At 35.9% G+C, this 12,083-nt stretch overlaps 1 protein-coding gene across 2 annotated transcripts in view; it reads left to right on the forward strand.

Moving 5' to 3' along the window:
* Abcb1 (ATP binding cassette subfamily B member 1) overlaps window positions 1–12,083 on the forward strand; it is an 82,257-nt gene that overhangs the window by 19,536 nt on the left and 50,638 nt on the right. For both annotated transcript variants that reach the window (XR_013435321.1, XM_013365053.4), the window contains exon 5: window positions 10,101–10,149. Coding sequence is in view for 1 of the 2 variants with exons in the window: in XM_013365053.4 (XP_013220507.2) it covers window positions 10,101–10,149 (49 nt within the window). In the remaining variant the exon portion in view is untranslated. The remainder of the gene's footprint in view (window positions 1–10,100; window positions 10,150–12,083) is intronic.

The following is a 12,083-nucleotide window of genomic DNA, read 5'->3' on the forward strand; positions in this document are numbered from 1 at the left end:
AGATGATGTACCACTTATGAACTGGCACCTTTCGTCTATACCATTCAGTGAAGGCAAGTTCTCAGTGCTCTCTGCACTCATTGGTTCCTGTACATGCTGTGTTTGGCAATATTCTGTTGAGTTCTCTGTCTTATTATCTTATAGTGGAATAATAATATCTTTCTGTGTTCTCTGGTAGCTCACCTGACCCAATGTGTGCCTGTATGCCTATTCTGATCCAATCTACTTTTTCATGAACAGTGTTATAACAGTGTATGAGGTGTTATATTTATTATGCTGCTCTCTGTGCACTACATAAAGAAATAGGTGCTGTGGTTATCTGTCAGTAAAGAAATTATAGGTTATTAAAACAATTGTTGAAGTTTAGTCCAGTCTGGGATGAGCAGAACATCAAATAGCTCTTTGAAACTAACAGAACTAAACTTAGACTGACCACAATAAACTAAGCTTTTGTTGTATACATTGGCCTCTTTTTAGCTATATTAACATTTGTGTATATTATATCTCTAGCACTCAAACATTAATTTGCTCTTATACTTGTGAGGAAACAAATGATCTCTTTAGGTATAAGTACCAATCGCTACCAGTTTTACTTGGACCATCCAAAGATGTGTGAAGAAAGGCAATGCTATCTCTGAAATTTGATGCTCTTCTAACTTCATACACTGAAATCTGCTCCAGATGTCATACTATTTGGAAGTGGTAGCTTTGAGATGTGTGTCCTAGGTTATGAGGGCTGTGTCCACATAAAAGACACTCAAATAGCTGCCTGGACCCTTCCCCCATTCAAGGACACAACTGGAATGTGCCATCTATGAACCAATTCCTCACCAGATGCTAAATTTCCCTTGATTAGCAAGAGGAAAAATGGAAATAACTTACATTTATCATTTCTTCTCTCACTTCTGTAAAACTCATCAGGAGTGCGAGAACTACTTGTGAAATGCCAGTTCTCAGAATAGTATGGGTTGAAAAACCCTTATCAGAAATATTTTAGGACTTTTTCAGATTTTGGAATATTCGCCTATATATAACAAAATGTCTTGAGGATGGGTGCCAAACCTAAACATCTAATTCATTTATTTTTACATATACCTTATACCTGAAGATAACTTTACAAAATATTTTTTTAAATGATTATGTATAGGAAACAAAATTTTGTGGTATCATTTTCTTCTGGTTGGCATTGTATCAATGCTCAAAAAATTTTGGATTTTGGAGCATTTCACATTTACAGGTTAGGAATATTTAACTTGTATTTATGTTTTGATATTTAAATATGAGTATATAAATTATGTGCAGATTTTGTATGTGTGTTTCAAAACTTTGGTATTGTAAGTAAAGAAAACATTGTTATCTTCGTCCTCAAGGCCAGAATTATGAGTATGTGCCAACTAGAATGTTAGCTAACATTGAAATTCTTAATATTTCATAAAAGGGTCTATGATGAATCTGTTTTCTTTCATCTGCTCAAGGCTTTCCTCTGCTTTTAACATTTCACTGGAAAAATTCTTGATAATTTTTTTTGGAAAATTGAGTAACATATAAGGATAAAATATTTCAAAGTATATTGTTTAATTGAGTCAGTTTATTTTTTAACTTTTAGGTTAAAATTTAAAATATGATTAATTTTTCTTGAATAATATGAGATACAGTCAGGTTGTTGTGATTGACTGATTGATTGATTTGGTACTGAGGATTGAGCTACATCCCCAACCTTGTTTTGTATTAAGCAACTCGGGTCTTGCCGAGTTGCTTAATAACTCACTGAGTTGCTTAGTAAATTGCTAAGTTGCTGAGGCTGGCTTTGAACTCTTAATCCTCCTGCTACAGTCTCCTGAGCTGCTGGGATTACAGCTGTGTGCCACTATACCCAGCATTTTGTTTGTTTTTATTATTTTTGAGGTACTGCTTTTTCAAGCCCCCAAAATAGGCTAATTACAATATAATCTCCACAATACAAGAGTAGCAAAAAATAATAACAATAAAATAAAATGAAATAAAAATAATAGCCACATAGACCCTGACCCATGCTAGGTGCTTAAGAAATGGGATAAATAAATAAAAGACTGAATCATCTTTGTAGGTAAAAGGATCCCAGACATTATCTGGCCTGAACCCATAATTTTATAGATAGAAAAAAAAACATGTCTAAGAAGTAGAAATAATATGTTCAGGACAGGGTTGCTTGCTAGTTTACAGAGTTGAGTTCCTAGAACAGGAATCCTGCATTTTGGTTTGGTCTTTTTTCCCCCTCTCTGATGATATTTTTCAAACTCTGCCTAAAATAGAAGCAAATTCCAACAATTTTTCCTTGGTCTTTTTTCTCCCACAGTTATCATCCTGTAGCTTTGATTTTTTTTTTTTTTTTTTTGGTATGTCAGGAAGGTCAGCCAGGAGGCACAGCTCTAAAGGCCAGAAGTGGAAGCAGCACATGTGAGGAAATCATGGTCCCTTGAATGTGTCACCGGCAGTAAGCAAGCCCACCACACTGAGTGGCTGGCTTCATTCAGGGCAAATGCCAGAGGGATTGATCATCTAGGCAAAAGGTCCAATTCCTCTTGCTTATCATTGATGGAGCTTTCTGCCCAAGGAGACTTTACTAACTCTTCTTTGACCAGAGCACACCCACCTCACCCCACCCCATCTGTCATGAAAACTCACCAGGGAGAATATCTCAAAAGGAGGTTGTCCAGGTTAAAACTAAGTGAGGGGAGCCCAGAGCCAATGTCTACTGATGGCCAGCCTCTTACCACCCACAACAGTGCTAAGGTCATTCCCCAAAATCTGACTACTTATATCTCCAGATGTAACCTGTATCCAGAGCTATCTCCATGCCTTGCCTATCAGCTCTAACTTCCTAATTCCTCACTCTGCTTCCATTCTTGCCCATCTTAGTCCAGTTCTCCATACATTGTCAGAGTGAGGTTTTTTTTTAAAGAGCAAAATACTTATTTTATTTAAGTGTTAAGACAAACACAACTTAATGCATTTCTTTTTTGTTGTTGTTCTAATGAGTTATATATGATAGCAGAATGCATTTCAATTCATTATACACAAATGGAGCACAACTTTTCATTTCTCTGGTTGCACATGATGTAGAGTCACATCACATGTGCAGTCATATATGTACCTAGGGTAATGATCCTTCCTGCCCCCATGCCCCCCTCCCCTCTAAACCCTCCCCTCTGACCAATGAAAGTTCCTCCATTCTCTCCATGTCCCACCCCCCCGCCATTATGGATTAGCATCCACTTATCAGAGAGAACATTCAGCCTTTGTTTTTTTTGGGATTGGCTTAGCTCACTTAGCATGATATTCTCCAATTCCATCCATTTACCTGCAAATGCCATAATTTTATTCTTCCTTATGGCTGAGTAATATTCCATTGTATATATGTACCACAGTTTCTTTATCCATTCATCTGTTGAAGGGCATCTAGGTTGGTTACATAGTTTAGTTATTGTGAATTAAGCTGCTATGAACATTGATGTGGCTGTGTCACTATAGTATGCTGATTTTAGTCCTTTTGAGTAGGAGTGGGATAGCTGGGTCAAATGGTGGTTCCATTCCAAGTTTTCTAAGGAATCTCCATATTGCTTTCCATAGTGCTTACACTAATTTGCCATGCCAACAGAAATGTATGAGTGTGCCTTTTTCTCCACATCCTTGCCAACATTTATTATTGCTTGTATTCTTAATAATTACCATTCTGACTGGCCTGAGATAAAATCTTAGAATAGTTTTGATTTGCATTTCTCTAATTATTAGAGAAGTTGAACTTTTATATATATATATATTTGTTGATTGATTATATATCTTCTGAGACATGTCTGTTCAGTTCCTTAGCCCATTTATTGATTGGTTATTTTTTGGTGTTAAGTTTTTTGAGTTCTTTATACATCCTGAAGATTATTACTCTATCTGATGTGCATATGGTAAAAATTTGCTCCCAAAATGTAGGCTCTCTTCTCACCTCGTTGATTGTTTTCTTTGCTGAGAAGACACTTTTTAGTTTGAACCCATCCCATTTATTAATTCTTGACTTGATTTCTTGCACTTTAGGAGTCTGGTTAAAAAAGTCAGGACCTAATCTAAAATGATGAAGATTTGGCCCTACTTTTTCTTGAATTAGGTGCAAGGTCTCTAGTTTAATTCCTAGATCTTCGGTACACTCTAAGTTGAGCTTTGTGCATGGTGAGAGATGGGAGCTTACTTTCATTTTGCTGCCTATGTATTTCAAGTTTTTAAAAAAAGTCAGTTCATATCTCTCCCATTGGCCTTCCATATAATGGAATAAATACAAATTCAGTACAGTGGTTTATATGTCCTATGTGACCTCACCCCAGCCTGTCCCATCAGTCTGCTCTTTACTTACTCACCACAGGCTACCCACACTGTCCTTCCTCCAGTCTTTCCCAGCTTGGGGAGGATTAGACCCTGCCCTGTCTTTCTCTAATGGCTGCTGTTTATCACTTAGTTCTTCCTCTGAAAGATCTTTTGTCCCCAGCCATCCCAAAGTCACTATAGCATCATTCCTTTACTTATTAAGAGTCATTACTCTAAAATTATCTTGCTGATTTTTTTTACTTGTTTATTACAACTTATCACAAGTCGAGAAAGGCATGAGGTGGTGGTGGGGGTGGAGTTCCTGGGGATAAATTTGCTAGATATTTTGGCAATATTACCCTGTTATGTGAGTTTTGGGGCCTGAAATAAAAGAACTTCCTGCTGGAACAGAAATCCAATAAGATGAGAAAAAGTGGCTCTGATTCTAGATGGTACCCCCCAGCGTCTAGAACAGCGCCTGGCATGAAGGCTCTGTGGATACTGCTTTGAAAAGCGTCCTTTCAACATAATCTCTTTGCTTTTTCTAAGTTCTCAGTAGTTAAAATTACTGAATATATGAGGTAGTTGGGTCAGATAAAACTGTAATATAATGTGATCCCTAAATGATGTAGAATATTGAGTCATGGGCAGTTTAGTTCCTTTGAAGCCTGGCTTGGGTTTGGGAAAGGCCTTCTTTACCAGGTATAATGACCTACAATATCTCTTTGTGCTCTCATATGAGGCACTTATTTCTATGATAGAAGAATGCTAGAATAGAGCATTTTGACAAATGGTCTGTCATTTGTGGTGGTTCCGTGGGACCATTTATCATTATCGGGAAGGCTGGGTTACTGCAGATAGAACAGGCTGAACTCTGTGGAGACAAAGATGAACTTAGGATATAGTTCAGTTTTCTCAGAGCTCACATGGGTGGGAATGAGAGGACTTGGCCAGAACAGTCATACTTCTATTCTAGCACTGACTTTGTAATTGGAATCTTGTGTCAATTACTAAGGCCAGGTGAGTGACTCTGCTAGGTGTAAGCCATTTAATAAAAGGTTGTCTTTTACCTCACTTGTAAGGAGAAAAATTATCATCTAGGAGAAAAATTTTGGCAAAGGGCATTCCAGGTAGAAAGAAATGTGAATTAAATGTTGAAGGAAGAACATAGAAAACTTAGGGAACAACAAACTTCTCATTGGGCTTCAAGCCAGAGCTCCATGAAAAGGAAAGAACTGGAGAATGTGGGGTACAGGAGTTGCAGGAGTTGAGGCTGGAAAGGGATGCAGTGAAGGTGTTGTTTAGAACCCAAGCGTGCACAAAATATAACAATTTTATACAACAAGTTAATTTCAGTTTCAAGTCCTTTCTCAAATAATGTGATAGAAACCCAATCTTAGCTATTTTAGGGTAGCCTTCACCTAGGATGTGCTAGGAGGCCAGCCTCGCTCCAGACACATGTGAAGGTCAAGTGTCATTCAGCACTGTCTTCCACATGGGCATCCCATTGGGCACTTGTGTTCCCTTTTCTTAGGAGCACTGGGAACCTTTGTTTCTTCTGCCTCTCTCTAGGTCCAGGAAGACTCTTGGGAGCTATCCCGAAGCTTCCTCAATTAATTATATAATCATTCTTTTTCAAGTTCTACGGGAGAACAGGCTTTTCTTCTGGAAATCAGGTATTAGGAGATGGCTTTTCTCTCCTGGGCCCTCAGGTGTCTATACTGTTATCAATTTTTAACTGCATCTTTTCTCAGCACATTTTTTAGTCTAAAAAAGGTAGAAGTCATTTTCATAGAATTTAAGCAAAATATTTTTTTTGCCTTGCTCAGTTTCCTTTCCCACTCTTCAGGGATAGACTTTGGGCTCACAAAAGTCAAAAAGAAACCTGCACACTGTTTTCTCTTTAGCTGTGACAGTGATTTTCTGATTTCCTCATAGCTACTGGAATGAGGAAAAGGATGTGGGGATAAAGAAAATATCTGGAAAACCATTGGTTGATACTTCAAAAATATGATGCTGTCACGTGTACATTGTGACAAGATTGCAAATGGATTAATATGACGTATTCTGGGCCTTGGATTTTATCTTTGATGCAATGGAAACAGTCACTGAAGATTACAAATGGAAACAACAAAATCATATTGTTTCCACAGATAAAATATGATGAAAACATGAAGACCTGATTGAAATAGAAGGTCAAGGTAGAAGGTTCTTAATTAAGTAGAGGTTGACAAAAGTTATTTTTAATAAATTAAAAAATACTATGCAAAATCTTGTCTTGACTTGGCTCTTTTCTCCTGTAATATCCTCACTAAATAAAAGATTCGCTTGATTATCACCTTTCTAAAGAATTTACTTGTAATGAATTTGTAAATCAGGCATCATGGGTCATACAGTATCTATAGGGGATAAGCAGGTAATTGTGAAGGAGATCCCCCAATCTTCGGGTAAAATAATAGGGAATGGTGAAGAGCTGAATGGAGGCTGAACTCTACTTAGTTCTAGCCGATTGTCATGTGAGAGTGCAAAGAGAGCATTAGGATCTTTTACTTTTTAAAATGAGAAATCTGAAGTCTGGATTTTTGTGTAGAATTTCTCTAGTATTAGATATTGGCAAGTAATTTAAAATATATAAATATATACATACACAGACTGAAAGCCAAACAAAACAGTTTTTTGTTTTTTGGTTTGTTTTGTAGTACTGGGCATTGAACCCGGGGCCCTATACATACTAGGCAAGTACTCTACAGCTAAACTACAATCCCAGTCCTTTTTATCTTATTTTATTTTTGTTACTAGGGATTGAACCTAGGGGCACTCAACCACTGAGCCATATCCCCAGTGGTTTTTTTTTAATTTGATTTAGAGACAGAGTCTCACTGAATTACTTAGGGCTTTGCTAAACTGCTGAGGCTGGCTTTGAACTTGCAATCCTTCTCTCCTGCCTCAGGTTCAAAGCTACTGGGATTACAGGCTTGTGCCACCATGGGCAGCCACAGAACAGATTTTTGAGATCACAGCAGTTGGTACTCTTTAGATTTAGATGAGGTTTTCACACTTTAGCAATACCACAATTGTGTTATACTTTAATAAGCATAATTACTTGGTGTACTTATTAAAAATTTAGATTTATAGGACCCTCCCTCCAGAGAGTCTGATTCTACGTAATCTGGCATAGTTAAGAGTATAAAATTAAACCTTAGTATTATTTGACTCAGGCACTATTATGTTTCAAAACAACAATTGATCATAAGAAAAAAATTTTTGATAGTGCTAAGGATCAAATCCAGGGCCTTGCATGTGCAAGGCAGCACATACCCACTGAGAGACATCCTCAGCTCTCATGAGAGAATTATTCAGAAAATTAAGACCCAAATTCAAGGTTCAGAATAGTAGTTCTCAACACTACCAAATCTAATTTCTATAACATATTCTTTATGCTGCTTTTATTATTTTAAATGGGTTTCATAAAATATAAATTCTAATACATATTTTTCTTTTAAAAATAATTAACATATTTTGACTTTATTTTGAGCTGGGGATGATGGCATACTAGATACTGCCTCTCAGCCCACCCTCAGAAGCATGTTTTAACTCCAAAAATAAAACTAACAGCAGCACAAATAATCTCTAAAATAATTTATAAATGTTTAAAAACAAATGACTTTGGGCACCAGCCCCTTAATGAGAACGCTTGTCTAAAATCTTGGTCTAAACTCCTTTTGTAAGTCTCCATGTTGTAAAGAATGTGGGCAAATGACCACAAGCTAATGTAGGGGTTCAGATGATGGGGGACCAGAGCATTAACCATGAGGAAGGATGGTATTTGAATAACTCCAGATACAGATTTGAGAATTGCTGAAGCTGGCCAAGGTCATTCTGGGAGCATGCATAGGATTCAGAATTTAGGGAGGAGGAATAGTACAGAGAGCCAGTGAATAGGAGACTAAGAGAATGTGGTCACAGTGGAATGAGTTTCAAGAAGCCAGAAGACAAGAGTCAAAGTGACTATTTTAGTTTCAGAATTGGTTTCTGATGAATGAAACTATATATGTGGTATTGTTGTGTATATAAATGCAGAGGATCCAATTTTTAAAAAATATTTCTTAGTTGTAGTTGAACACAATACTTTTATTTTATTTATTTATTTTTATGCGGTGCTGAGGATTGAACCCAAGGCCTTGCATGTGCTAGGCAATCACTGTACCACTGAGCCACAACCCCAGCCCTGAGGATCTAATTTTGACTTTGAAAATATATGTATTTACATGGTCTTAGCCTGAACTTTCTCAAACTGAAAAGTCATAGTCTGAGTACTTTTTGGACATCTTCAGTTGAATATCTTCAGCACTAAAAAATAAAAGTGCTCACTACTGATCGTTTAATCTTCCTTCATCTGTTAAGAGCAACTCTTTCTACTGGCTTATTTCCCACCATAGTACTGCCATTCTCCAGATGCTTAGGCTAGAGGTCTTGATCACTTTTTATTTTTACTGTCTACTTGCATTCCATTAATGAGGTCCTGTAACTTCTTCCACTGTAAATATTATATTTTCCTAACTTTCTATTCTCATTCAGGCCTTTCCCCCCTATATAATTGTAATAGTTCAAGTTCCTTAGTCTTTCTTCCAGTTTACCTTGCCCATTACTGACAGCTAAATCTTCCTCGATCATATTTCTGATTATAGCCATTTTATCTCAGAACCACTGATTGATTGCCAATTAGTTTTCATATTCCATACATGCCTGAATAGACTATTTTTTCCTGGCACATATGGCCCTTCTTACCTCCATGAAAAATATCCCATTCCCCTGCCACACTGGCTTGCTTATTCTTCAAACTTGCCATATACTTTGCCCATATTGCTCATCTTGCCAAAAATACTTTTCCTCCTCTTTTCCACACTCATCAAGATCAGACTTCTCTCATGTTGTAACCTAGTGTTTTGTAATGACTATAAGATTTAAAGTGTATCTACCCATTGATCTTGCAGTCTTGATTGTGATAATTTATCCTACAAAATGTTTACCATATTATGTGCACAAGTATGTTTAATGCAGCATTATTTATTGAAGTATAATATTAGAAACAACTAAAATAGATTACACTTTGAAAAAATAGATTCACATATATACTGACAAGGAAAATGGCCATTGCATGTAGACTGTGAGTCCATTTTAAAAAAACTAAGCATGTGTTTGCATTTGCTCATGTGTATATATGCATGTGTGAAATCTGAAAATATATATGCAAAAAGTTGAATAAGTGTTTATTTGTTATGTGTTTGTGTGTGTGGAGGGGGATAAAGATGTGAAGGACTTTTTAAAGTACTTGGCCCAAAGATGTTAGCATTTTGCTAATATTGGGTGATGTTTACTACACTATTCTTTGTGATAATTTGATACATTGTTCATAGTGATAATTATTTAATAATTTTAAAATAAAAATAAAAACTGGAGAAATGCAGTATTAGATTTTAAATATGTGTCAAGTATGTGTTGATATTTATTATTAATTTGCATGTCTTTTTGCAAGTAAGCCTCATTGAATTTAGTCTGTATGTGGTTGCACACAGCCAGCAAAGAAGAATTTAAGTGGATGACATACTGCTTTTTTGCAATTAAAACTGAGTCAGTTTGATCTATTTTGTGTAAATTATTAAGTGAGATGAAGTTGATTCATTTTTATGTTTTATGGTCTTTTTATTCATTTTATGGTCTTATGGAGACCAAAGAGACATAAATTTTGTGTTTGTTTTATGGTGATCTAGGTGGAGCTGACTTTAAACTGAACATCAGTCTGGAGGAAGAAATGACCACGTAATTAAACATTTTTTTCTTACTATTGTTTTGTTAACATTTTCTGTATCAGTCCATTTATAGTATCTTTCAAAACTTTGCAGTGTCATAATAAAAAAGTAAATTTTTGAGGAGAACAAAACCCATTATTAGGATTCAAGGGGTATGCATTATAGAATTTTTACATATTTTGACTTGTAGAATATATTTTGACATTTTACACATACATGGAGTATAATTTCTCATTCTTGTGGTTGTTTTTAAAGAAAAATATTTGCTGTACAAGATGAACCAAAGTTAAGATTAAGCCTAAATTAGATTTATGTCTGCACTGGCAAAGACAGAATACATACACAGGGAAATTAGAAGAGGACAAGGTAGTCTTTTAAAATATAGTTGAATTAAGAATCATTATTTTTAATGACTTTGTAATTATTCAGTTTTTTTCCTTGAGTGCTTTCAATCATGACATGATAGATCGGCCTAAAAAATTTTTTTAAAGGCCAACATCTAATTCTCAGCAATAAAACATCCCAAAGGAAATAAAGTCACTCTGACCTAACACAGGGAAACTTTTTGTTAATGATTCATGCATCATGAAGTTTACCCCCAGAACAATTTATAACAGATGTCCAAAGTTATGTATTAGTGAATCAGAATGATTGTATGTTATAATCTAAATGATAGGTTTAAGGAAAGTGCAGACAGTTGACACACTTGATTCTATTTTGAAAGATGAGAAGCAAATACCTCCAATTATTTCTGTGAAGAAGAACTGTTTATTTATATTGGGAAAAGTAGAATGTCTTGGTTGTTTAAAATGTTACATTACAATATATTATTGACTCTCAAAACAAGAGCTCTACTTGTTAAATGGGATTTCATTTAGCTCTTTCTTGGTGTATCATTAACACTTTGATAATAATTAACCCAGAGTTACCTATTAACTAAAATTTAGTTTTCTGATTATAGATTCTCTGAAAAATAAATTGCAAACTAGAAGATAGAGCTTGAGGGGAAGATTTGTCTAGCAAGATTCCTGATGGGTTGAACTCAAAATTGTGAACAGTGACATCAGGGACTGTTTATTGCATGGCCATTTTTACAGCTTCTACATGGCATGCATTCTTATTAGAAGATAGCAAGTAGAGAACTTTTAAAAATGGGGAAATTGGTATCCTGTTTAAGAATGTTTTCCTTTAACCTAAAAATTAATTTTTGCCGAGTGCGGTGGTACACGCCTGTAATCCCAGCAGCTTGGGAGGCTGAGGCAGAAGGATCACAAGTTCAAAGCCAGTCTCAGCAACAACAAGGAGCTAAGCAACTCAGTGAGACCCTGTCTCTAAATAAAATACAGAATAGGGCTAGTGATATGGCTCAGTGGTCAAGTGCCCCTTAGTTCAATCCGTGGTGCCAAAAACAACAACAACAAAATATTTATTGAAGCCCACGAGTTATTTGCTTTTTGAAATATAAGAAAACATTAATTCAACATTTATAGATATCAAGCATCTGGTTTTATAAGATGCTTATTTTTTTGTTGTTGTTGAAGTTTAAACTGGAACAGCTACTGTTTGGTTCATTGAACATTTTAGGATAGCTCATGATTGTTGATAATGTCCGGTTGCATAGATAATATAAAAATTCCTTTTATTTTTAGTTGTCAATTAACATCTAAACTCTGTTAGACTAATAGACCAAAAGGCCAGGGGACCACTTCCCTATCTTGGTTTCACTTTCTGACAAGTTCTGTCACTTCTATCCATCCTCTAATGTGCAGAGACCACTCCAGAGGCTTATTGATCAATGCTGATCTAATAAAAGTAGTCAAGATTATAATGATGCATTTCTCTGAGGTCCCAGCACACATGATCTTCCATAGTAACTGACATTCTCTCAGTGCCAGACACTGGTCCAGACACTGGTCTATGTGCCAGACACTGGTCCAGGTATAT

This window comes from Ictidomys tridecemlineatus, chromosome 2 (genome assembly GCF_052094955.1).
Source record: "Ictidomys tridecemlineatus isolate mIctTri1 chromosome 2, mIctTri1.hap1, whole genome shotgun sequence".
NCBI classification, from domain to species: domain Eukaryota; kingdom Metazoa; phylum Chordata; class Mammalia; order Rodentia; family Sciuridae; genus Ictidomys; species Ictidomys tridecemlineatus.